Below are 25,195 nucleotides of genomic sequence, written 5' to 3' on the forward strand. Positions count from 1 at the left end.
ATGTGTCCTCTGCTTTTAACCCATCACCATTGGTGAGTAGTGGGCAGCCATGAAAAGCATCCGGGGAGCAGGTGAAGACGGTGCTTTGCTCAATGGCACCTCAATGGCAACTTGGCATCTTGGGTTTTGAACCGGCAACCTTCCGATTTCGGGTCCACTTCCTTACCTGCTAGGCCACCATTGCCCCAGTTAACCTTTTTATAACTGTTTAAATTAGGTTTTTGTAAAAATCTTATGGAGCTGACAAAAAACTTTAAAATGGCAACATTCTTTTTACATATATTTAAAAAGCTAAATCCAAATGAACTGTTTGTTTTACATTTTGAAGGCTTTAATTCATATCTAACATGTTTGAACTTGAATTCCAGGAGTTCACATAATGAATTACAAGTAACCACATTAGTATTTTTTTTTTTTAGTTTTTTTTCCAGGTACTTGTAATTTTTTTGTCTGTATTTATGTAACTTCTGTAAAAGTCTGTAAATTTACCTGTACTTGAAAGCAAACAAAAGTAATTAATGTACATCACTACTTTTAGAACAACAACACATTACAACAACACATTACGAACCATAAACTGAATTACTTAAGTATTAAGTAATTAAGTACTTAAGTATGCATTTTCAATACTCTTGCTACCAAAAAACAAGTTGAATTACTGTGTTGCTAAGTTTTACATCTGTATGTGGGTTTTTCTGTCTGTGCATTTCTTTTAGAGGCTTATTGGCTGGGACTGGAGACTGTGCCTTTTAAGAGAGCAGGTGCGCCTCCTGTTGTGTGGGGGATTGTAACCCAGAAGAGCACTTTTTGTCTAACTGCTGTCACCTGCCACACACCCACCATCAGGCACTTCCAGTTCCCACCATTACTACTCCCTTTGAGCAAGAATTCCAGCCAACATCTGGAGGTGCAGAGGCTTATGCAGGGTCCTGACCAGTCCCTTGGTCTTGCGTTCATTGTGTCATTTTTTTAGGATAATTCTATCCTTTTTGTATTATTTGCACATAAATATTATTAAAAATCTTGGCCGTTGTTTGCACAGTCATTAGACGGAACAAGTGAGCGAGCCAGTGTAGGGGAAAATGAAAACCGCGAGAGAATTTCCACCACTTTTATCTGTGAACATGAATCCGGCAAGAGCCGCAACATCTACAAATGTTGATGTTCATGAGAACAAACAAGACAAGGCAATGGCAACACAAAGAGGCAGAGAGAACACAAAGGAACAAAACAGGAACAGTCTTACTTTCAGGAAGACGATGAGTAAGCCAAGTCATTTGCTGGCAAAGGCAAATAATGACTGAGCAACTGGTGGCGGCCATCTTGCCTTTTTATGGAAATCGTATCACCTCATTTTTGCTGGAATGGAATCACGTGACAGTAGCTCGCTGATTTTTTTATTTCCCCTCTGCTTTTTTGTTTACGTCCCTATTACCCCTAGACCAGGATGTAACATAAGTAATTATTTAACTTTTTTTAGGGAGGGGGTTAGTGTTATATACAGTGGGTACAGAAAGAATTCATACCCCCTTTCACTCTTTGTTACATTGCAGCCTTTTTCTAAAATCATTTAAGTTCTTTTGTTTTTTCTCATTAATGTAAACACAGCACCCTATGTTGACAGAAAAAACACAATTGTTGACATTTTTGCAGATTTATTAACAAAGAAAAACTGAAATATCACATGGTGTTCAGGCCCTTTGCTGTGACACTCATATATTTCTTCTGATCATCCTTGAGATGGTTGTACACCTTCATTTGAGATCGGACTTGATTAGGAAAGCCACACAGCTGTCTATATAAGACATTTCAGCTCATGCATGTCAGAACAAATGGGAACCATGAGGTCAAAGGAACTGCCCGAAGAGCTCAGAGACAGAACTGTGGTGCACTTAAGGTTCCTAACAGCACAGTGGCCTCCATAATCCATAAAATGGAAGACGTTTTGGACAAGCAGAACCCTTCCTAGAAATATCCGGGAAGAAGAGCCTGTGGTGGGAGAAGTAAAGAAGAATCCACAGGTCACTGTGGCTGAGATACAGAGATACAGAGTCGGGAGATGGGAGAAAGTGGGGAGATGCAGCCCTCCACCGGTCAGGGCTTTATGGCAGCCCTAACGAAAGCCTCTCTTCAGTGCAAGACACATGAAAACCTGCATTGAGTTTGCTACAAAAAAAACACCTGAAGGACTCAAATATGTGAGAAATAAGATTCTCTGCTCTGAGGAGACCAAGAACTTTGGCCTTAATTGTAAGATGAAAGCCTTCTCCAGAGTGCTCAGGACCTCAGACTGGGTCAAGGTTTATCTTCCAACAAGACAATGACCCTAAGCACACAACTAAAATAACAAAGAAGTGGCTTCACAAAAGGTCTGTGACTTTTCTTGAATGGCTCAGTCAGAGCCCTAACTTATGCCCAATTGAGCATCTTTGCAATATAAGAGGGTCTGAATACTTTCTGTACCCACTGTATTTCGTGGTGAATTACATGGTAATGCCTGTTCTAGTAGTGTGTTTTAGAGGTTGAGTAAAATGGTATTAAAGGTTGACTTGATTCCATTGTAAATTGATATGTTTACAATTGACAGTCAGGTTTATAAATATTGGGACATCGACACAGTTCTAATCTTTTTGGCTCTATACACCACCACAATGGATTTTATCCTAAATTTATTTATGGACCTGATTATATATATTCCTAGTCATGTGATATATAGTGAAAGAAGTGAAAGGATTGTCATTGTGATACACTGAAGCACAGCACACGGTGCACACAATGAAATGTGTCCTTTTCTTTTAACCCATAGTGAAAAGCCATGAAAGGCGCCCGGGGAGCAGTGTGTGGGGACGGTGCTTTGCTCAGTGGCACCACAGTGGCACCTCAGTGGATTCGGATTCAAACTGGTAAACTTCTCATTACAGGGTTGGTTCCTTAACCACTAGGCCACCACTGTCCCTTTAGTCACATATATAGTTACACACACACACACACACACACCACTACTACTTCGAAATGCAGACATGCATTGATATTGCATTGATGCAGTGCAGAAAATAATTGATTACACGCTGCTTGGTGATTTTCTGGCGGCGGCATAATAATTGTTGTTGAAATGTAGTGCCGGTAGTGACTGTGGTGGCCTAATCTACAGAGTACAGCAGGTCGGAGTTTCATGTTGCATGGTGAGGAACCTAGCGCCTGTGCCGTATTTTCACACAACCAATAGAATCCAAGCAGGCGAGTTTTCTTTCTACCACTTCAAAACACACACAAATTGGGAATAGAGGAAAAGATGATCTTTACCTGAGTGTCCAGAGATCTACAACATGACATTATCGTCTTACCAGTAGTTTATATAAACAAGCAGATTTTTCATGCCGAGTCCCGTGGGGCCCGCAGCGCGTTCGGTCTGAAAATGACTTTAGAGTTTAGAATTCACCAGGCAGTTTTCTGCCGTTTGTGGTGTCAGGGGAGCGCGGACTGAACACAGACCGTTTTTTCTGCTTATTGTAGCAAATCAAAAAGTCCACACAGTGTACAGTTCTTAATCTGTACACATTCTAAATAGTCCCATCAGGGTCATGTGAAATGGGATGCTTAGTTCAAGTGAAAGTGAAATGATTGTGATACACAGCACATTGTGATACACAGCACAGCACACGGTGCACACAACAAAAGGTGTCCTCTGCTTTTAACTCATCACCCTTGGTGAGCAGTGGGCAGCCATGACAGGTGCCCAGGGAGCAGTGAGTGCTTTGCTCAGTGGCACCTCAACATTCTGATTATGGGGTCACTTCCTTAACCACTAGACCACCAACTGCCCTTTAATTCAGTTGAAGTAAAAAAATTGGAATTCTGTAAAGAATACTGTTTTGAACTAAGATGTCACAATAACACAGTATTGCTGTTCACTTTATATTTGAGTTTTGACATGCAACTGTTTACCAGTTTTAACCTCAAATAATAATAAAAATAATGTTAATTTGAAAAGTATATCATTGCTCTATAAATCAGGTTTACAATTACAAATGTTATTTAATTTAATCTTGACAATTGAGGTCTTGTATGGAATCTTTGTATTGTTCTCTTTCAAAGTGATTGCCTGCAACCTTTTTCAAAGGAAAATTTCAATTTTTATGTGACTGAGTTGATAAAACATTGAAAAACTGACATTTACTTATTCACTGTTGATTTGAATTACAGTAGAACAATGTCAGTTAAATTTTTTACGTTCTGTCACTACAGTGAAATAAGACATTTTGTTTTGTAGCAAATCAAAGCATCCACACAGATGTACAACACCTTAACTCTTGTATTTGAAAACATCATGTGACCATGTAGAAAATCTATACTGAGATACTGATAATCATAATGGAATCGAATTTTGAGACCAGTGAAGGTTCACACATCTAACATATATGTGACATATAGTCAAATATAGTCACTAACACTGAAAGTTCAGAAGTATGTTTAGCCTTGGCTAAGATGTAAATACAAGCCTGTATACTGGCTTAATGAACTATACAAAAGTGTTCACACCTGGTCTCCTTTGGCTCCTTTATGTCCAGTCTGTCCAGTGGGTCCTTGTGGGCCTGGGGGTCCTGGATTGCCCTATGCAGAAATGCATATAACAATATAACAATATGCAAAGCATCCAGATTTTATACATTTTGTTAACACACACACACAGTACAGTACATTAAACAACAGTATACTTACTGTTTCACCAGAGTCTCCTTTGACTGCCACATTACTGCCAACTCCAGGTAAACCCTGTAACAGGAATCATATGCAGTTAGCTGCACACTCCAGAGGATGTGTAATACCCCCCGTCTTAACTGCAGCACTATCTTCATCTCACCAATGACACCCTACCAAACATTTGGTGCTGACTATGGAACCCTTCAACGGCTACATAGCAGTTGCTCAAAACTCATGGCAAATGGGTGCTACTGTTCATCACCACAGCCATCCAGTTGAATAAACACCCAGGAGGAAACTATTCCCTTTTTCATTCCCAACTCCAGACAAGACTAGAGTTAGGGTTACGGAGCTGTGACTCTCCATCCAGATCTGATCATCTTCACAGACAGGTTATGGGGAATGATTAAAACCCCAGGTATATTACAGATAATGCATACCAGCTCATATTAGTGATATATTTGTGCCACATGACTCACCCTTTCTCCTTTAGACCCCTTTTCACCCTGTAGTAAAAAGGATTGAAGCGAAAAAGATTTAAAATCAGGATTAATTTTCTTTAGCCTTTTAATTGTGGAACTACTATGTATATGTATTATTTTTAGTATGTGTATTATTTTTAGTATATGTATTTTAGAAATATATTACATTACATTTACAGCATTTATCAGACTTAAAATCAGTAGTAACTTAGGGTTAAGTGTCTTGCTCAGGGACACAATGGTAGTAAGTGGGACTTGAACCTGGGTCTTCTGGTTCATAGGCGAGGCTACTACCACCTACTACTATATATAGTAAATAAGTGAATTAAAATGTTCTAAGATTATATAACCTTAGTGGCTAGACCAGGGCTTCCTGGTATCCCTGGGCGACCATCCTGGCCTGGACTTCCTGGGTTTCCTTTAACTCCATCCACCCCAGCATGCCCCTGCAGCAAAAAGGAAACAAGAACATTCTCAGCACCTTTGAGTTTGTGTATATGTGAATGTCTGCTTGTGAGAGTGTGTACCGGGATTCCAGGAATGCCTGGTTCTCCTTTCCGCCCTGATAATACTCCACCTACTCTCCCTGGATCCCCCTTGAGAATAAACAATATAAAAATAATCTCAAACATGGTTTGCAAAAGCAAGAGCATTATGAGAAGTTCAGAAACTTAAGCGACTCTGTATCAAAATAAAAATTCAAATAAAGTATGCAAGTAATGTTGTAATGCAAACAGGTTTTGAATTGTTCATATGTGTCCTCAGTATTAAACCTTCTAGGTTCAAGTAGAAGCTAACACCTGCAAACAAGTCTAATTATGTTAATTTATTTTTGTGTTACATCAAGTTAAAGTGTTAATTTGAGTGCCCAATGAAAAATAATTTATGATATAGTGAACACAATTTCTGCATGGTCTTTAATTATTGCACAATTTGATTTCACCACATCATTAATGATTACATTATTAACATTACATGCACCTTAAAATTACAAGGACAACTCTAAATAATCCAAAAAGCAGACATAATAACATTATTAATTACTCTTTCTCCTTTCTCTCCCTTTGCTCCGGACGGTCCAGTTTGTCCTGACTCCCCCTGCAACAAAATTCACATTAAGTTGTGTGTGGGTCTATCTAAAAAATTGTGTTTCTAACCTGACATTTGAGCCTCTGTATAATAATGTGTATTGGTGAGTATCTGTGTCTCTCAGTATCTCTAAACTCACAGGGTCCCCTCTGTCCCCTGGCAGGCCCCGAGGTCCCTTCAAAATAATCAAAGTTCAATAAGACATCAGTAAGATTGGACTGTTACATGTTCAGACGCCTCTGAACATGGTTACAGATGATTTAACGCCTCCAGGCCTAGACATCCCTGGTGTACAAATGGACTCACTTAAATCAGCCGCGTATCATCATGTATGTATTTGCCTGAGCAATACCAGCTGCCCATAATACAGAACCTGTGCAATTTGACTGTCCATCTTAAAATTATAAAGTCTAAATTATGAATTAAGATTTGTGTGCTAGAAAAATATCAAACACTGTATGACCTGTTTCCAAGTAATGGAAAATGCAACATGCATTATTAATACTCCAGAAAGCTAATACACATTAAAAACTGGTTGTACACAAATTCATGCATATGGATTATTGAGAACATCAGACTTTGAGTCTGCAGACTTCAGACTAGATGAAAACCCAGTCCCACCAGAGGACCAGCAGGACCAGGACTTCCCGTACGACCAAATTCCCCAGGAGTGCCATCCAGTCCTGGAAATCCCTAAGATGGTAGAGAATATGTAGTTTACAAACCAGCAGAGTATGCTGAACTTTTTGTGTATAGTGCAGTGCATGTTGTAGTATTATTTGTGTTGCTCTGGTGTAAATTCTCTAAATACATATGATGTTTCAGTGTTCAAGGTGTATCGTTTATGCAATGTATAATGTATTGCATGTGTTTTTGCCATTTCTTGTTTAAACACATATAAACATGTTTTTTATTTATAAAATACCTAATAGGTCACTTAAGCAGTGTCAAACAGCTAAATTCAACAGCCACACACAAAATGCATTTTTTTTCACGAGCATGACCATCTGTCAGCCTATTTGATCCATCCCTTCATAAGTACATTGGTTGAGCTGACACAAAAAAAGCCACAAGTGACTCTAAAAAGTGGAAATAATATCCAGACTAAGACAAGAGGGTGAGCTCTAGAAACAAACGAAGAAGTCATCTAGGTTCCCCATAGTTATAATTTTGGAAGTTAAATATAATAACATGCACTATATGGTCCAATTTGAAATGCAACAAGAAACATCTTAAGAGGGTAGGAGGACATAAGAGGACATTTCATGGTAATTTTGTGGTTTCATTGATTTCTTTAAATAATTCACTGAAAGCCCAAATCATTTGTTGATTTGTGTTGTTTTGGCATACATTGTGTGTTGTCATTTTTAAGTGTGCAATGTGCAATATTTGTATTGTTTTGGTGAAACGTGTGCAGTTTTAGTGAACATATTATGCTGTAAATACACACTACTACCAGAGGTGGAAAGTAACAAATTACATTTACTCATGTTTTTGTAATTGAGTAGTTTTTGTGAGTAATTTGTAACTTGAGTAATTTGTTTTTGAAATAGGTTATTTTTTTTCTTTGAGTTGGACCATACAATTCACAATTTGATATCTTTGTGGCCAACTGTGCTTAAAAATGTTTTATTGGGTGGTATGAACATTATATTGCCTAAAATTTGAAAAAAAAAAAAGGTCCTGTTTTGAATTTATGACACAAATTCAATACATTTTACATAATTGAAAGTAACTAGGTAACTTTTACATAAAGTAAATTTTATATTAAGTATTTTTTTACTTTTACTCAAGTAGATTTCTAGATGGGTACTTTCACTTGAGTAGAATTTAAACAAAGTATTTAATTACATTTTCCTCTGACTACTACAACTTTCAGTCAAAGAGAAGCACAAGAACCATGCAGACTTTTTTATGACACCTGTTGTAAGCATCCTGACATGGCCACTCTATTTGTGCCAACGTGCATTGTATGTAGCATATGTTTGGTTTTGATGTGTGCAGTATAAGTGGTGTGCTGTACCCTCTCTCCCTTCTCCCCTTTGACTAATCCAAAATGGCCTGGTGGGCCCTGCTGACCTGGAGGTCCCTCCCTACCAGGAAACCCATCACGACCCTATACAGACAAATAAATAAGGCAAGAAACACATTCATAATATAATAATCAAATACATGGCAGAGCAGACCTCTGAACATTATTCAGGCACAAAGATCTGATAAATGATCAACAACTCACAGGTTCTCCCTTCCTTCCATCAATACCATCTCGGCCCCTCTCCCCCTACAACCAGATCAAAGTATAATCAAACAATAGCAAATCATTGGAACCATATATCATGTATTCAAACACAATATAACAGCTCAGGTGCCAGCACTAATTTGTACACTAATTGTCTAGTACTGCACTATGTGTGATGTGCTGTATTGGCAAAGCCTTGTCAGTCTGTGCATTTCATGACAAGCAGAAGATCAACTTTTAAAACAGATAATGTGTGAAATGGAGTTTGATTTGACTGAGAGAATACAAACTGCACTCTGTACCTATTTGATGAACGCTGATGTAGCGTTGTCAGACACCCACAAGGGAACAGTGTCCCTCTCTGCTGTAACCACAGGGATTGCTTTATCAGTGGTCTTCCACTCAATCCCTATGGCCACTGTTACTGTGAAGCTCTAATTTTGCCATCAGGTTCTCATACAGCCATACAGTCACTGCGCAATTAATTGTTCGCAACTATAGTAGTGTCATGTCAGTATTCCGAATTTTGACATCTTACCTTTTGTCCTGTCTCTCCTTTCTCACCCTTCACGCCCTAAAGCACCAAAACAGTAAGTGAATACATGGCAAAAATAAAAAGTGCATATGTTTTAATGCACTACCTCACCTGAGGACAACGAATTGTACATTCCTCAGAAACCTGAAAGGGAGAGAGTTTGAATACGTTATTTAGTGTAGATTCCTCAGCTCAACCTCTATCTTGATCCAGAAAATTCCTCAGTGGGCTGTATTAAGTGAATAAAAGCCATCCCTGTTTGTCAATGTGAGACATGTACACTTTATGTCAGTCTGTAACTTGTCTAAGTATAATATGTAGCACCTGGTTCCAGAGAAACATTGTTTTGTTTCACTATGTTAAGTCTAACCATGTTCCCGTCTGGAGGTGTTGACTGTGTCTGTTCCTGATTTTTAGATTGTGTTTTCCTCTGTTGTCTTGTATAAATCTACCCTGGTTGTGTCTTGTCCCTGTTAGATTCTTGTGCCTTATACTCTGTCCTGTGCAATATGTGGTCTGTGTAAGTCGTGCGATTGTGTCCGATGTTTCCTGCCGGCTCTGACATAAAGTGGAAGTGATTAATTCTCACGTGACACACCACAGAACAGTGAAATGTGTCCTCTGCTTTTAACCCATCCACGAACAGCGTCCAGGGTGTGTAGGTACGGTATCTTGCTAAAGTTGACCTCAGTGGGATTTTGGTGGTTTAGGATTTGATCCTGCAAAGTTTTGATTACGGGTCTGCTTCCTTAGCCACTAGGCCTATGAGAATAAAGCTCACTTGAACTTGCAGTGAGGTATGGCCTTGTTAATGATTTCTGTTATGGAAAGGCTGGATGGAAACCCCCCAACAGTATTGAAAGAGCAAAATGTTTACACATTGCTTTGTCAAACTTGCTTCAACCCTCCCCTCACACTGCAATATAAGCATGGGATCAAACAATTATGTCCCACACTGTATAGGATTAGGGGTCCATTTCCTTACCCGCTAGGCCACCACTGTACCTGTATTTTCGTATTAACTAACTACAACCTAGAACATGTGTCAGAGTGTCTGGAACTGCCTATGGATTCTAGAGGTGTTGTATTGGTTCTATAAAGCCCTCATAAACCAGAGATACAGCAAACTAAGCAAACGCACACACACACCATGACTCCTGTCCCTCTGGCAAGGCCACACATAAGGTCAGCAAGATCTGAGTGGAGGTTGTAGAGTTGCACCAGGTCAGTGGCATAAAGCAGGTTCTGGGTATTGCCATCAGTAACTGCTTGACGCAGATCCTCAACATCGGCCTGTCCAATACCTACTGCTAACAAGGTTACACCTACACACAAAAATAAAACATAGCAGGAAAACAGTCACAAAAGAAAGGAACTGTAATTGTATGATTAACATGAACTACAAATACAAAATATGTGTGAAATGCATGTACAGTGTTTCCGAAAAAAGTATTCACAGTGCATTCCTCAGAATTCTACACACAACACCTCATAATGATGACAATGTGAAAAAAAGTTTACTTTAGCACATGTATGTAGCACCCTCTCAGGTGCACTGTTATTATTTGTATTATTTTTGTTAATATCTGTACAGCAAGTGTGTTTTTGTTTCATTATATGCTCATATAATATGTTTATATCTTGTTTAAACTGTGTAATGGTATGCGGAGTTTATTTTGTGCTGTCCTATCATAGAGGGGGATAGAGAGCATGTGACAGGAAGAGTTGGGAGAGAAGCGACAGGAGACAGCGTTTTTCTTAGTTTTAATTTAATTAGTGAAGTTACACGCTTTTGGTTAAAATAGCAAATGCATTCACATGCATTTATGTTGTACTAGTTTGAGAGTTAAATATTTTTCATGCATAAGGGTGCATAGTGCATGACGGAGGTTCGCTGACTTCCAGAGCAATTGCTATAAAGGGTAGAAGTGCACAGACTTCGGTGGGAACTCTGCACGCGGCGGAGGCCAGGGAGACCAGCGCGACGCGGGACTGCCCGGTGCTGTGGAGGCGTTGGACCACGCGAGGAGCGTTAATTCTACATTAGGAGCTGCACCGACGAAAGTTTTATTCTGCAGACGGCAGAAGTGCAGCGGATCGTGGGGACAATACTGGAAGAAGTAGTGAGTAAACTCAACACACACCAGTTTGAGCTCCACCAAGCGCGCCAACAATATTAAAAGGTACCTAGACGGTGTGAACATTTAAAACCTGGGTATTTTATTTTATTTGTGTTATTGTTTTAATGTTTATGTGGTGTGGGTTTTCCCCTGTTTAATTGTTGGGGAGGGAAATAAATGTTCAGTTGTAATATATAGTTCTATTGTACCTGTGTTGTCATGTGTTGTGGTTTTATGGGAATTATAAATTAGTGCAAGGGAGGTGAATCGCATACAGCTATAGCCATTCCAACAGGCTAGCCTGAGCTCTTCGACACACTGCGAGATCATAACCCTAGACAGAAATTAAATTTACTTGGTAACTTCCACTTAAACTCCTCCCTTGCATCATATATAGGTGAATCTGGTGGTGGGTTCTTTAAAATTTCATCATTGTAAAAACAAGTTTAGTGGGAGTGTTACACGTGGGGGCTCTTGTCCGGGATTAATTTTCTTCTGTATGCTATGTGTTTTTTCTCATGTACACGTTATGGGTTTTGTTATTGCATGTAAAGTAGTTTTCATTAGATATACGAGGCCTTAAGGTACTGAAATTTGGTGAGAATCTTGCAATATGGAAGCACAACAAATTGTGAGTTGGTGTGAAGAAAAAGGGATTAGTCCTAAAAATGCCATTGTGATTAGTAATGTTTCTGTAGGAATTACAGATGATATTCTTTATCATGTCCTTGATGATGTTGAGGGGTTTGGTCGATCAAAAGTGAGAGGACGCTGTCCAGCAGCTTGTGGTAGGAAACAATTAATCCTGCTTGAGGTTTCAACTGATGTAAGCACTGCTAAGATTCCAGAGCAAATAGTTGTAAAAGGTGAGGTGGCTCCCTGGGTGGTCAACATGGCTATGGAAGATACACATCCTCCCGTTCAGGCAGATTTTCAGACAAAACTGCTGACATTCCTTGCTAGTGAGGGCAAGACACTCATGGATGTGAAGGGTCTGGTAAACTCTGCATCACCTTCATCGGCTGCTCCAGATCTGAACACTCAGCTAGTTAATGCAATATCATCTTTGGTTGAAAAGTGTCACACCACACCATCTGAAAATCAGTCGTACCGCAAACTTCGCATATTCTCAGGGGTAAAGCCCACTCCTCATGGAGAAGAGGAATATGAAGCATGGGCTGATCAAACCGCTCACATGCTGGATGAGTGGAAGTGTGTGGATTCAATGAAGAAGCAAAGGATAGCTGAGAGTCTTAAAGGGCCTGCAGCAGATATTGTTAGATGCCTGAGAATCAGTAACCCCAATGCCACTGCTAATGATTATCTGACAGCTCTGGAAACAGCTTATGGAACGACGGAGAATGCCACTGATCTCATGTTAAAGTTCAGGAACACCTATCAGCTTGAAGGTGAGAAGCTCTCTCTCTATCTCCTTAGAATTGACAAACTGCTTCATTCTGTGTTAAGGAAAGGTGGACTTCATGTGGCCGACATGGATAAAACTCGTATTGAGCAAGTTGTCAGAGGATCATTGGTTCATGACCTTGTCGCTCTCCGTGTGAGAATGACATATAAACTCAAACCTGCACCTACTTTCACTGAACTCCTCCGTGATGTAAGAGAAGAAGAGGATCTGATAATGGAAAGACCTGGTGCTAAGTGCATTGCTGCATCAACCATGGTTGCTTCTATGGAATGTAAGTCTGTTTCAGGCCCAGCATTGAAGCTTGATTCCAGTTCAGCAGCAGCAGAAAAAGATCTTTCCTTGGAAAAGCTCACCAGAGAGATGCAAGGGCTAAAGACAGAAGTGACTCGCCTTCTATCTCTTTCTGTTTCTTCACCCTCGTTAGATGCTCAGGCTCCACCATGGAACACAGGCAAGAATGTAGAGAGGAGGCCCAGTGCTAAAGTAAAATTTGAAAAACAAGAAAGATTTCGGCGAGACAATGTCTTCTGCTATAAATGTGGTGAAGATGGTCACTTCCAGCGGAAATGTCAGAACCCAGAGAATCTCAGAAAGGTCAACAAACGCCTTCTAAAATTGAGACAGCCATCGGGAAACTTCACAGGGGCTCAGTAGAGGGACGGGCTGGCGCTCCAGGGATAACACGTTCCGCCAAGTGTGAAACACTGAAAACACAGGAAGCTGCAATTCCGGTAGGTCTAATTGGACCTATTTCTATTGTCTCAGTGAGAATTGAAGACATATATGCAAAAGCTTTACTTGACAGTGGATCTCAAGTCACCTTACTCTACCGATCATTTTACGACAAGTATCTGAAGCACATGCCATTGACTCCTATTGATTGTTTGGAGATATGGGGCCTTAGTGTTAAAGACTATCCCTATGAAGGCTATCTGTGTCTGAAGCTTGAGTTTAATAGTGATGTAGTAGGAGTATCAGAGACTGTTGAGACACTTGTGCTTGTGTGCCCTGACCCTATAATTCAAGGTGAAGCTTCAGTCATCATAGGGACAAACACTTCAGTTGTGCGAAGGTTATTCAACTCATGCAAACTGAAAGGAGGAGAGAATTTCTTGTGTTCTATGACCGTGCATCCTGAGATTAAACAGGCATATCAGAAATTTCAACAGTCTCCCAACGAGACTGCAGACTTGGGAAATGGGACTGTATGGCTTGCTAGAGGCAATCCTATGTTCTTACCTCCAGGCGGCACTGCTACTGTTACTGGCATCCCTAAGCTTCATGGTTGTCATTCCACTCCCACAGTTCTAGTTGATTCAGAGGAGGGAGAGCGCACAGTGTTACCCACTCTAAAGAAGGCTAACGAGATGAGTAAACGACGCATCACATTTCTGGTGAGGAACATGTCGACTCATGCAGTGACTCTGAAACGTGGAATGCCCATAGCACAACTTTGCCCTGTGGATGTTGTAGGAGAAGCTCCAGTGATCACAGAGGATAGCCACAGTAGTGAGTTGACCTCTGATTCATTTAATTTCAAGGATTCTCCAATGTCTGAACAATGGAGAGAACAGCTGTGCAACCGGATGCTGGAAAGAAAGGAAGTTTTCTCTAGGGATGAGTTTGATGTTGGATGTGCGAAGAACACAGAACACTTAATCCGAGTGACCGATAATAAACCATTCAGAGAACGCTCCAGACGTCTTCCCCCAGGTGATGTGGCAGATGTGAGAAAACATTTGAATGGTCTACTGAAAGCTGGTATTATCTCTGAGTCGAGAAGTCCCTATGCTTCGCCCATAGTGGTGGTGCGGAAAAGAAATGGCGCCATTCGAATGTGCGTGGACTATCGGACCTTAAACAGGAGAACTGTACCAGACCAGTATACTGTGCCACGCATTGAAGATGCACTTACCTGTCTGAATGGTAGTCAGTGGTTCAGTGTGCTGGATCTGAGAAGTGGTTATTACCAGATACCTTTAGCCTCATCGGATAAAGAAAAGACTGCATTTATTTGCCCGGCTGGGTTTTACCAGTTCGAAAGAATGCCCCAAGGTATATCTGGTGCACCTGCCACTTTCCAACGTGCAATGGAGAGGATGGTCGGCGACATGAACCTTTTGGAGGTTCTGGTGTATTTGGATGATCTCATTGTGTTCGGAAGGACACTTGAGGAGCATAATGAACGTCTCTTTAAAGTCTTGGACAGGCTCAAAGAGGAAGGCCTGAAACTGTCTTTGGACAAATGTAAGTTCTGTTGCACCTCGGTAAAGTACTTGGGACACATTGTTTCCAGGGAAGGGGTTGGCACGGACTCTTCTAAAGTAGAGGCAGTAAAGTCATGGCCCCGTCCAAACAATATTTCTGCTCTTCGCTCTTTCTTAGGATTTAGCGGCTATTACCGGCGCTTTGTGAAAGATTACTCCAAGATCTGTTTTCCTCTTAACCAGCTGTTGAAGGGCTGTGATACTGCTCGGAAGACTGTTAAGAAATGCATACAGGGAAAAGATCAAAAAGACAAGGATGAGAATGATTCAAAGGTGAAGTTCCATCCCTCTGAGCCATTTGGTCATCGGTGGAATGCAAAGTGTGAAGAGGCATTCGAGTTGTTGAAGGGATGTCTCACTGAAGCACCAGTATTGGCCTTTGCAAACCCACATTTACCTTACACTCTACATGTTGATGCCAGTAGAGAAGGGTTGGGTGCGGTGCTATATCAGGACCAGGAGAATGGATTACGTCCAGTTGCTTTTGTCAGCAGAAGTCTTTCACCATCTGAGAGGAACTACCCCACACACAAGCTTGAATTTTTGGCACTGAAGTGGGCTGTAACTGACAAACTGCATGACTACCTGTATGGCGGAAGGTTTGAAGTACATACGGATAATAATCCCTTAACATATGTCCTAACCACTGCTAAATTAGATGCTGTTGGACATCGATGGCTGGCTGCCCTGTCAACATACGACTTCAGTTTGAAGTATCGGCCTGGCCGGAAAAACATAGATGCTGATGCCCTGTCACGTCGTCCTCATGTGACAAATGCACCTAGTGATGAATGGGAGACAATTCCCTGTGGTAGTGTCAAAGCCTTGTGTCAGGTATCTCAAGTCAGGGGCCGTAAACACTTTCAGTCAGCTAGAATCATTGACATAATTGGGGCATCTAAGCAGGTCATACCAAGGGCCTATTGCAATGTGTCCTCAGTATGTACTCATCATCTACCTAAGCTAAGTCCAGGTGAGATTGCAAAATCACAACAGGCAGACCCATGCATTGGTGAAGTAATAAAAGCAATTACAGAAGGTGATGTGAGTTGTGCTGATCGTACAAAGCACAAAGATATCTCACTATTGCTGAAAGAGGGGAAGAGGCTGAGATTAGAAGATTCTATTCTTTACCGAGTCTCAAAAGCACCTGAAAAGCAAGCACACCAGCAACTGCTGCTCCCACAGGAATTTAGAGGGGATGTGCTTCGTTCATTGCATGATAATTCTGGTCATTTAGGGTTCGACAAGACCTATGGACTTATACGAGAGCGGTTTTATTGGCCTCGTATGAAAGAAGAGGTTGAAAGGTACTGCAAAAATTGTGGCAGGTGTATTCAACGGAAAACCCTCCCGACAAGAGCAGCTGAACTGAAACACCTTACCAGTGAGGGACCGATGGATCTTATCTGCATAGACTTCTTGTCATTGGAGCCAGATTCCAAAAATGTTTGCAATGTACTGGTTGTTACAGATCATTACACACGCTATGCACAAGCATTTCCCACTAAAGACCAGAAGTCATCCACAGTTGTGAAGGTGCTGTGGGAAAAGTTCTTCATTCACTACGGCTTGCCTAGACAAGTGCACTCTGATCAGGGACGGGACTTTGAATGTCACCTCATCCATGACCTCCTGAAAATGCTTGGAGTTAAGAAGTCCAGAACCACCCCGTATCACCCTCAGGGGGATCCTCAGCCTGAGCGATTCAATAGGACGTTGCTTAACATGCTGGGAACACTGAGCACTGAAGATAAGGCCAAGTGGAGCCAACATATCAGTTTCTTAGTCCATGCCTATAACTGTACAGTAAATCATTCTACTGGATATAGTCCATACTTTTTAATGTTTGGGCGTGAAGCTAGGCTGCCAGTTGATGTGTGCTTTGGTCTTGGGGGGGGCAACTCATCTCCTAAGTCTTACTTGAAGTATGTTTCAAACATGAAGAAAGACCTTCAAGCTGCCTACCAGCTAGCGGAAAGTGTGGCTGGGAAAAGGAATGATGCAAATAAACAGCAGTATGATCAAAGAGTCCGCTATTGTCCACTTGCTCCAGGAGACCGAGTTTTGATTCGAAATGTTGGACTTCAAGGAAAACATAAACTTGCAGATCGCTGGAGTTCGACTCCTTATGTGATTGAAAGTCAAATGCCAGGTTTGCCTGTGTTCAAGTTGAAGCCAGAACATAGAGATGGTCCAAAGAAGGTTCTCCATCGTAACTTGATCTTGCCAATTGGACAGGATGTTCGGCTGTCTGCTGAGGAAACCAAGGTGTCTGCACCCAAAAAGAGGCAGAGTAAAAGGCTTAAGGCTAAGAAAGCCACAGTACCTGAAGTTCTGGAGGAGGAGTCTATTAACGATGTTGATGAAGGATCTGATTCAGAAGAGGATGATATGCAAGTTTACACGTACCAATATTCACAACCTGTGACATACGGGAATAGTGGTGAACGCACAGAACCCTTTAGCCTTGATCTGGGAATAGATCAGCCTGCAGAGACATTCACTCTCGACCCACAACACGACGAAAGTCAGAGCTCCTGGTTATCAAATCAGGGACCCGAAGAATCAGACAATGGTCCTCGAGAACCAGAAAATGGAGTGATAATGGACATCAGAAGTGAGTGTACAGCGGTAATTCAAGAGAACTTGACTCCTGGATCAGAGGAGATGATAGAGCCAGAAGAAGAAAGTGCACGACCACGAAGAGTTAGGAGGGCCCCTGAAAGACTCACCTATGACTTCCCAGGGCAGCCTACCTCAGTAAAACTAATAACTCATTCTGTCACTCCTGTAAGTGTTAATCTTAGCTCAGTTCAATCTACTATGAGCTTACCTAACAGATATATCAGTACTCTCTTTAAGTGGATTGGGTAGGTACCATTTTAAATAGAGGGATAAGGTAAATTTACGTGATCTCGTCTGCTACCGTCATGGGGACATGTCGGGTTTTGGTGGGGGGAGAGTGTAGCACCCTCTCAGGTGCACTGTTATTATTTGTATTATTTTTGTTAATATCTGTACAGCAAGTGTGTTTTTGTTTCATTATATGCTCATATAATATGTTTATATCTTGTTTAAACTGTGTAATGGTATGCGGAGTTTATTTTGTGCTGTCCTATCATAGAGGGGGATAGAGAGCATGTGACAGGAAGAGTTGGGAGAGAAGCGACAGGAGACAGCGTTTTTCTTAGTTTTAATTTAATTAGTGAAGTTACACGCTTTTGGTTAAAATAGCAAATGCATTCACATGCATTTATGTTGTACTAGTTTGAGAGTTAAATATTTTTCATGCATAAGGGTGCATAGTGCATGACGGAGGTTCGCTGACTTCCAGAGCAATTGCTATAAAGGGTAGAAGTGCACAGACTTCGGTGGGAACTCTGCACGCGGCGGAGGCCAGGGAGACCAGCGCGACGCGGGACTGCCCGGTGCTGTGGAGGCGTTGGACCACGCGAGGAGCGTTAATTCTACATTAGGAGCTGCACCGACGAAAGTTTTATTCTGCAGACGGCAGAAGTGCAGCGGATCGTGGGGACAATACTGGAAGAAGTAGTGAGTAAACTCAACACACCAGTTTGAGCTCCACCAAGCGCGCCAACAATATTAAAAGGTACCTAGACGGTGTGAACATTTAAAACCTGGGTATTTTATTTTATTTGTGTTATTGTTTTAATGTTTATGTGGTGTGGGTTTTCCCCTGTTTAATTGTTGGGGAGGGAAATAAATGTTCAGTTGTAATATATAGTTCTATTGTACCTGTGTTGTCATGTGTTGTGGTTTTATGGGAATTATAAATTAGTGCAAGGGAGGTGAATCGCATACAGCTATAGCCATTCCAACAGGCTAGCCTGAGCTCTTCGACACACTGCGAGATCATAACCCTAGACAGAAATTAAATTTACTTGGTAACTTCCACTTAAACTCCTCCCTTGCATCATATATAGGTGAATCTGGTGGTGGGTTCTTTAAAATTTCATCATTGTAAAAACAAGTTTAGTGGGAGTGTTACATGTACATGATTATTCACAGCCTATACCATGAAGCTCAAAGCAGTGTGTGGGGACGGAACTTTGCTCAGTGGCACCTTGATGGCTTGGGATTCCTTACCCCCTAGGCCACCCTGCCCCAGGTGACCAACAAGCAGAGGTCCTCTGTGGACAGAGGAGAAATTTCTAGAAGGGCAACCACCATCAGGCCTGTATGGTACTGTCCAGACAGAAGCCACTTCTTTGTAAAAGGCACATGGCAGCCTGCCTTGCGTTTTCCAAAAGGCACCTGACGGACTCAGTCTATGAGAATTTCTCTGGTCAGATGAGACAAAGAATTCTAGGCGTCACGTTTGGAGGAAATTACCAGGCCAATACCATCCCTACAGTGAAGCATGGTTGTGGCAGCATCATGCTGTGGAGATGTTTTTTAGGATAGAGGGAAATATGACTGCAGCAATGAACAGAGACATCCAGAATGAAAACCTCCTCCAGAGCACTCTTGAATTCAGAGTGGGACAACGATCTTAAGCACACAGCCAAGATATCAAAAGAGTCACTTCAGGAAACTCTGCGAATGTCCAAGCCAGAGCCGAGACTTGAATCCAGTTAAACATGGAGTCAGTACTACACTGGGGAAAGAGGGGGCAATGCCCCCTTAGACAAACATCCTGCCCCTTTAAATCAAGCTTTAGTTGAGAAAGTTTTAATATTGACACAAATACTGTTTTTTACAAAGTTTGGTACTTTCGTTTCAGTACTTTCGCAAAGTTCTTCCTTGCCATGAAAATGAACTTAAACCAGAAGGCCCGGGTTCAAATCCCACTTACTACCATTGTGTCCCTGAGCAAGACACTTAACCTTAAGTTGCTCCAGGGAAATACTGTAAATACTGATTGTAAGTCTCTCTGCATAAGGGCGTCTGATAAATGCTGCAAATGTAAATGTATCCTCTCGTACAGGTGAGACACAGGTGAGAGTGTTGACTAGCACAAGCCTGGAGATCATTCAGTCATGCTGATTTGGTGCCCAAGAAAGTCGACTGGAGCACTCAGACACAAAGTAAACCGTATTCACTTTCCACCCAAGCAGTTCACAAAGGGAAAGTTAAAGCATTTTTCAACTATGCCAACCATTTTTTTTGTTTTATTAATATTGACAATAGTGAGAAGTGTTATTGTTATTGCAGGCCATCCAATTAAGGTAAAAGTTATGTTTTTAATTGCAATCCAATGAGGGATATTTGTTTTGTTTTGTTTTTTTACCCTGATGTATTGTCACCATGTCATGTGCCTCAGTCAGGTAGGGAACCCTTCAAGTGGGACACAAAAGTTGGACAGGTCTTAATGTAGAGGCCTGACAAAAAGCAATCCAGTTAAATGACAAAAACAGAAATCCAGAGCACCCCCACCCCTTTCCCGCCTCCATTCCCACAATATGCCCCCTTCATATTTTTGTCTGCCACTCATATATGCCTGTCCAGAACTGGCCCTGATTGAACATAACTTAAAATGGCTGTGCACTAACGCTTCCTATCCAACCTGATGGAGCCTGAGAGACGCTGCAAAGAGGAATGGGCCAAACTGGTCAAGGATAGGTGTGCCAAGCTTGTGGCATCATATAAATGAGGCTGTAATTGGTACATTGGTTCATTGACAAAGTGTTGAACAAAGACTCTGAATTTGCCAAAAGCTCACATAATTTTTTCCCACTTTGACATTATGGGGTGTTCTGTGTAGAATTCTGAGGGAACAAATACGCAACATGCACACACAAACTGAGAGAAGTTGATGTCAGACAGAATAAGGGCAAGACACAGCAAGGATACAGATGAAAACAATCAAGGTAAATCAAGATATAACATAGATATAGCGGACATGACAATTTGGTCAGTAGGGACCGGAGTGCCAGAAAAATGATACAACAAGTATGACTAATGCATTGATGAAAATGCTTAAATAGTTATAGTGGTGCATCAAACTAAATTCTAGTGGGGATACATTATTTGGCAAGCAGGGTTTTATACTTGCCTAGATTTTTATGCCACACACAAACACATAAAGCTTACCAGCGGTTTTGACATCTGCTGCATGTCTGCTGATATCATCTGTAGATTTGGCATCTGCAATCATCACTACAATTCCTGGCACACTGGGTCTTCTGCCCGCTGAAGCAGCCAGGAAAAAACGACGGGCGAATGTCAGGGCACTTCCTAGACATAGAATAAATGGCTGAAAACACACACTGTGCATCTATAGTAGTTTTTGATAGTTCCTGTTTTCAACCATTGTTCGAAAACACTGTGCCACCCCACAAACAGGTGCGCGCACACACACACACACACACACACACACCTAGTGCGTTTCCAGGATTGCCATTAAATTGTGTGGACAGAATCTCCTGTAAAAGTGTTTGGCTGTTGCTATGGCGATTGAGCAGGAAGTGGACTTTAGGCACATCACTGTACAGCAACACCGCCATCTGGAGGGTTAAGAAACAACTTTTAGCACTAGTTCAAACACAGCATATTAAATCAAAGATCCAAGAGTGCAAAAATTAAATATATTAAGGGGTAACTTGGCAGAAGGCCAGAGTATCATTGGAGTGTGATGAGGTAGACACGGAATAGAAACAGCATGAAAAAGGATGAGACAGTGTCAGTGCATAGTGTTTTTGTTTGGTGATATTAGTCCAGGCCTCTGGTGCAAATTGATGGTTTAACTGCTTGTGGGAAAAGGCTGTAGCGGTATCTGTTAGTGGTGATTATGAAACTTTTTGTATAACAAGGGGGAGAAGATCACATTAAGCAAGTTAGCAGAAGACAGACAAGAAGTCAAAAAGTGCCAATAGAAAGAAGCACAAGAAAAACTAATTAAAAATCAAGACAACTAAGACATAGTAGTAAAAGTAGAACAAGATGTTTCCTAAAGATGCTTTACTCAATTTCATGAAAAAGTCAATGGATGATGCAGGAGTCCACTTCAAATGTCCAAGAAATGAACTGAAAATCACAGTGTCCACGTGTCTTAAGATGGGTAGGGGGATAACTTTGGGGGCTCCCGGATCTGGTGTCATGATCCTCTCTGAACCCTAATTTTATGTTTGACTTGTTCTTGTGTTTTTGAGTAGTATAAATCTATCCTTGCCATGGCCTTTCCTCATTCATTCATTTTTATTTTTCTTATGTTTCATGACTAGCGTACCTCTGTGTTATTAAATTCATGTTTTTTAATGTTTCTGTCATGATCCGGTCCGTCAGAGGCTTCTCCGGATCTGGCATTCGGACTGGAGTTTCATGTTTGTCCTGTGCTATTATGTTTCCTGATTGGTTTCAGCTGTGTATGATTATATAAAGCTGCCCAGTTTGTGTCTGTTCGCCATCGGGTCATTATTATTTAATGTCTCTCCTGTCCTATTCACCATGTATTAAACCCCTGTTTAAACCCCTGACGTTTTGCGTATGCTGTTAATCTGTTCTGAGTAGTATAGATGTTGACGTGTCCTGTCCTTGTTTGCTCATTTGTCTTTTAGCCATGTTTGATGCCTAGTGTCTGTGTGTGGGTCCCCATATCCTAGATAAGTTGATAAATGCCCATGCTTGAGTCACACATTTTTATCCTCCCTGCCCTGCCTCACATTCCTGACAGGTTAAAAAAAAGGCCAGTAATGTAATCAAGGGCTTGTCTGTGCGGCCCCGCACAACATTCTTTCAAATGACCAGGACACTGTAAAGAGTATTGTGGCACCTGTGAGTCCTGCGTTCCGATGGCTGATAGAGACTCAGCTGCACTAGTAAGCAGAGACAGTAGAGGCTCCTCCAGATGAGATCGATCTCGAGATGCCGGGACCAGAAATACAATGTCCAACTGTCCACCCACACACACTGAACAGGGAGAGGTTTTATTTTATATAAATGTAATGTTCATTGAAGTTCATGTTGATAATCATGTTACCTGTGCGTTCCTCTACAGTAGCAGGAGGACCCAAATGGTTCTGTACTGATGGCTGAAGGGTAAATGTGTACCGTTGACCCAAACGTAGACCACTCACCCGAAAGGAACTGGATGAGCCAGGAAAGACCTGGGACTCACGCTGACCTGATCCTAAAAATCACACACACACATACACACACAAACACACACACGCAAACAGAGAAGTCTCAATACGACTCAATGTGATTTTTGGTTGCTAGACATATTGAGGGACTGGGTAAGAGTCCCTTGGTTCTGAACTGCTGGATGCTCATACACACTGTAACTCACCTTTCGCTTCTCCCCATCGGAGCACATAGCTTGTGGCACCAGGTAATGGCAGCCAACGCAACAGCACTGAATTATGAGTAATATCATCCACTTGGAGACCAGAGACTTGTTGAAGGACACCTATAAACAACAACAACATTAATTTCTTATATAGCTTGAAATATGATGCCCAGGGGCCACTGGGCTAGCAGGTACTGGTGCACCTGATTAATGGGTCCTGATCACTCCCAGCTCATTAGGCACAATTGATCAGGACCCATTAAATGAGTGCATGCAGGAGCCACAGGTGGCTGCAGCATTAAGTGAATACATTTCATTTATGTTCCTGACTTTTAGCCACATGCCTACCGGCAGCTTCATATTTATTTATGTATGTCGAGTCTAACATTCATGGAAATCGTTGCATGGCCCCTTTTTTGCACTAGGCCAATGATAATAATTTTCACATTTTTAATGACTTTACTCCAAATTTGAAACATATAGATTGGGCATTTATATCACTAGTTACTGTTTAACAAGGTGTGGTTTCTAGGGTTACTCAATGAGCTGGCTCAAATTTCTAGGTTTTTTTTCTTCTGGTTTTTCTAGAACAAACTAGAAGTTTGTTCTAGAAAACAAGTCATGAGATTACTAAGGACTGAACCAGTAGCTGGGTGACCTGGGTTGACAGATAAGGGCGGATTCGTCTGATATTGTAGAGAAGGAATCTGTGAGTCGAGAAGGAGAGTTGGTTGTCTATTACTCCAAGGTTGTGGGCTGTTGTAGAAGGAGAGAGCTGTGAGTTGTCCAGGTAAATAACAAGATCCTGATGAAGAATCTGCTGGAATGAATATTAGTTCAGTTTTGGTGGGATTGAGTTTGAGGTGATGGGCTGCCATCCAAGATGAGATGTTGGTTAGACATGCAGAGATTTTGGAAGCAGCATGTAGATCAGAGGGAGGAAAAGAGAAGATGAGTTGTGTGTCATCGGCATAGCAGTGATTGGATAATCCATGTGAGGAAATTACCTCACCAAGTGATCTCGTGTAGAGGGAGAAAAGGAGAGGACCTAGTACTGAGCCTTGAGGGACACTAGTGGAGAGTCTACGTGAGGTGGAGGTGTATCCTTTCCAAGTCACTTGGTAAGATCGCTCATCAAGGTAGGAAGCAAACCACTGCCATGCTGAGCCCTGAATTCTAAGCCTCTTCAGGATTGACAAGAGAGTCTTGTGGTTAACGGTTCAAATGCTGCAGAGAGGTCGAGGAGAATAAGAACCGATGACAGTTTTGCCAATCTGGCCGCATGTAGCTGCTCTGTAACAGCCAGAAGGGCAGTCTCTGTAGAATGAACTGTTCTGAAGCCAGAAGTTTAGGATCCAGGAGGTTGTTCTGTGATAGATGAAGTGATAACTGATTGTAAACACAGCACTCAAGGATTTTAGAAAGAAGTTCAGTTTTGGTGGGATTGAGTTTGAGATGATGGGCTGCCATCCAAGATGAGATGCAGAGATTTTGGAAGCAGCATGTAGATCTGAGGGAAGAAACGAGAAGATGAGTTGTGTGTCGTCGGCAAAGCAGCGGTAGGATAACCCAATAGTGTCAGGGAAAGACATAGTGCCAATAGTGTACACGCAGGGTGGCGGCTCTACACAAATGGCAGATGCTCAGTTTAGGGAGTCTGTCTGCCGCCTGGTCTCGGCTCTGGCGAGTCAGATTCAATTTTCGAAAACTATTTCGAAAAAAAACTACGACACCACTCCAACAACCAGTGATTTATGTCAAGGAGCCTGCTACAGGTCTTGTCGCTACGCTGAAACTGTGGTAAAGGGCCAGAGCAGATTAATTTACATTCTCTACATACAGAGAATGTTAGAGAATGTTTTTGCATGGATGTCGGCCATTCTGGCTCCAGGAAAACACAAGACCTCATATTTCTAACTATGGAGTCACCAATGACTAGAGAATGTGGGACTCAGAAGCAGTTCTGAATGTTAACCGGTGAGTGGCGGCCTGGTGGTCAGGGAGCTTGGCGTGTCGCCCCGGTAGCTTGCTTGCATGATTTACACCAAGCAGTCACCCAACTGCCCTGCTTTCCGAAGGGCACAA

At 41.7% G+C, this 25,195-nt stretch overlaps 1 protein-coding gene across 9 annotated transcripts in view; it reads right to left on the reverse strand.

Annotated features, from left to right (window-relative positions):
• Positions 1–25,195, reverse strand: part of col7a1 (collagen, type VII, alpha 1) — a 135,888-nt gene that overhangs the window by 67,356 nt on the left and 43,337 nt on the right. For all 9 annotated transcript variants that reach the window (XM_028967217.1, XM_028967216.1, XM_028967215.1 and 6 more), the window contains 18 exons: positions 23,111–23,230; positions 22,802–22,951; positions 22,595–22,731; positions 21,203–21,329; positions 20,917–21,060; positions 10,196–10,371; positions 9,158–9,190; positions 9,050–9,085; positions 8,509–8,553; positions 8,296–8,388; positions 6,894–6,965; positions 6,412–6,447; positions 6,228–6,281; positions 5,711–5,779; positions 5,534–5,629; positions 5,181–5,207; positions 4,720–4,773; positions 4,540–4,611 (listed from right to left, as the gene is read on the reverse strand). In XM_028967217.1, coding sequence (XP_028823050.1) covers positions 4,540–4,611; positions 4,720–4,773; positions 5,181–5,207; positions 5,534–5,629; positions 5,711–5,779; positions 6,228–6,281; positions 6,412–6,447; positions 6,894–6,965; positions 8,296–8,388; positions 8,509–8,553; positions 9,050–9,085; positions 9,158–9,190; positions 10,196–10,371; positions 20,917–21,060; positions 21,203–21,329; positions 22,595–22,731; positions 22,802–22,951; positions 23,111–23,230 — 1,541 coding nt within the window. The remainder of the gene's footprint in view (positions 1–4,539; positions 4,612–4,719; positions 4,774–5,180; positions 5,208–5,533; positions 5,630–5,710; positions 5,780–6,227; positions 6,282–6,411; positions 6,448–6,893; positions 6,966–8,295; positions 8,389–8,508; positions 8,554–9,049; positions 9,086–9,157; positions 9,191–10,195; positions 10,372–20,916; positions 21,061–21,202; positions 21,330–22,594; positions 22,732–22,801; positions 22,952–23,110; positions 23,231–25,195) is intronic.

The sequence above is a fragment of the Denticeps clupeoides genome, unplaced genomic scaffold (assembly GCF_900700375.1).
Source record: "Denticeps clupeoides unplaced genomic scaffold, fDenClu1.1, whole genome shotgun sequence".
Lineage (NCBI taxonomy): Eukaryota > Metazoa > Chordata > Actinopteri > Clupeiformes > Denticipitidae > Denticeps > Denticeps clupeoides.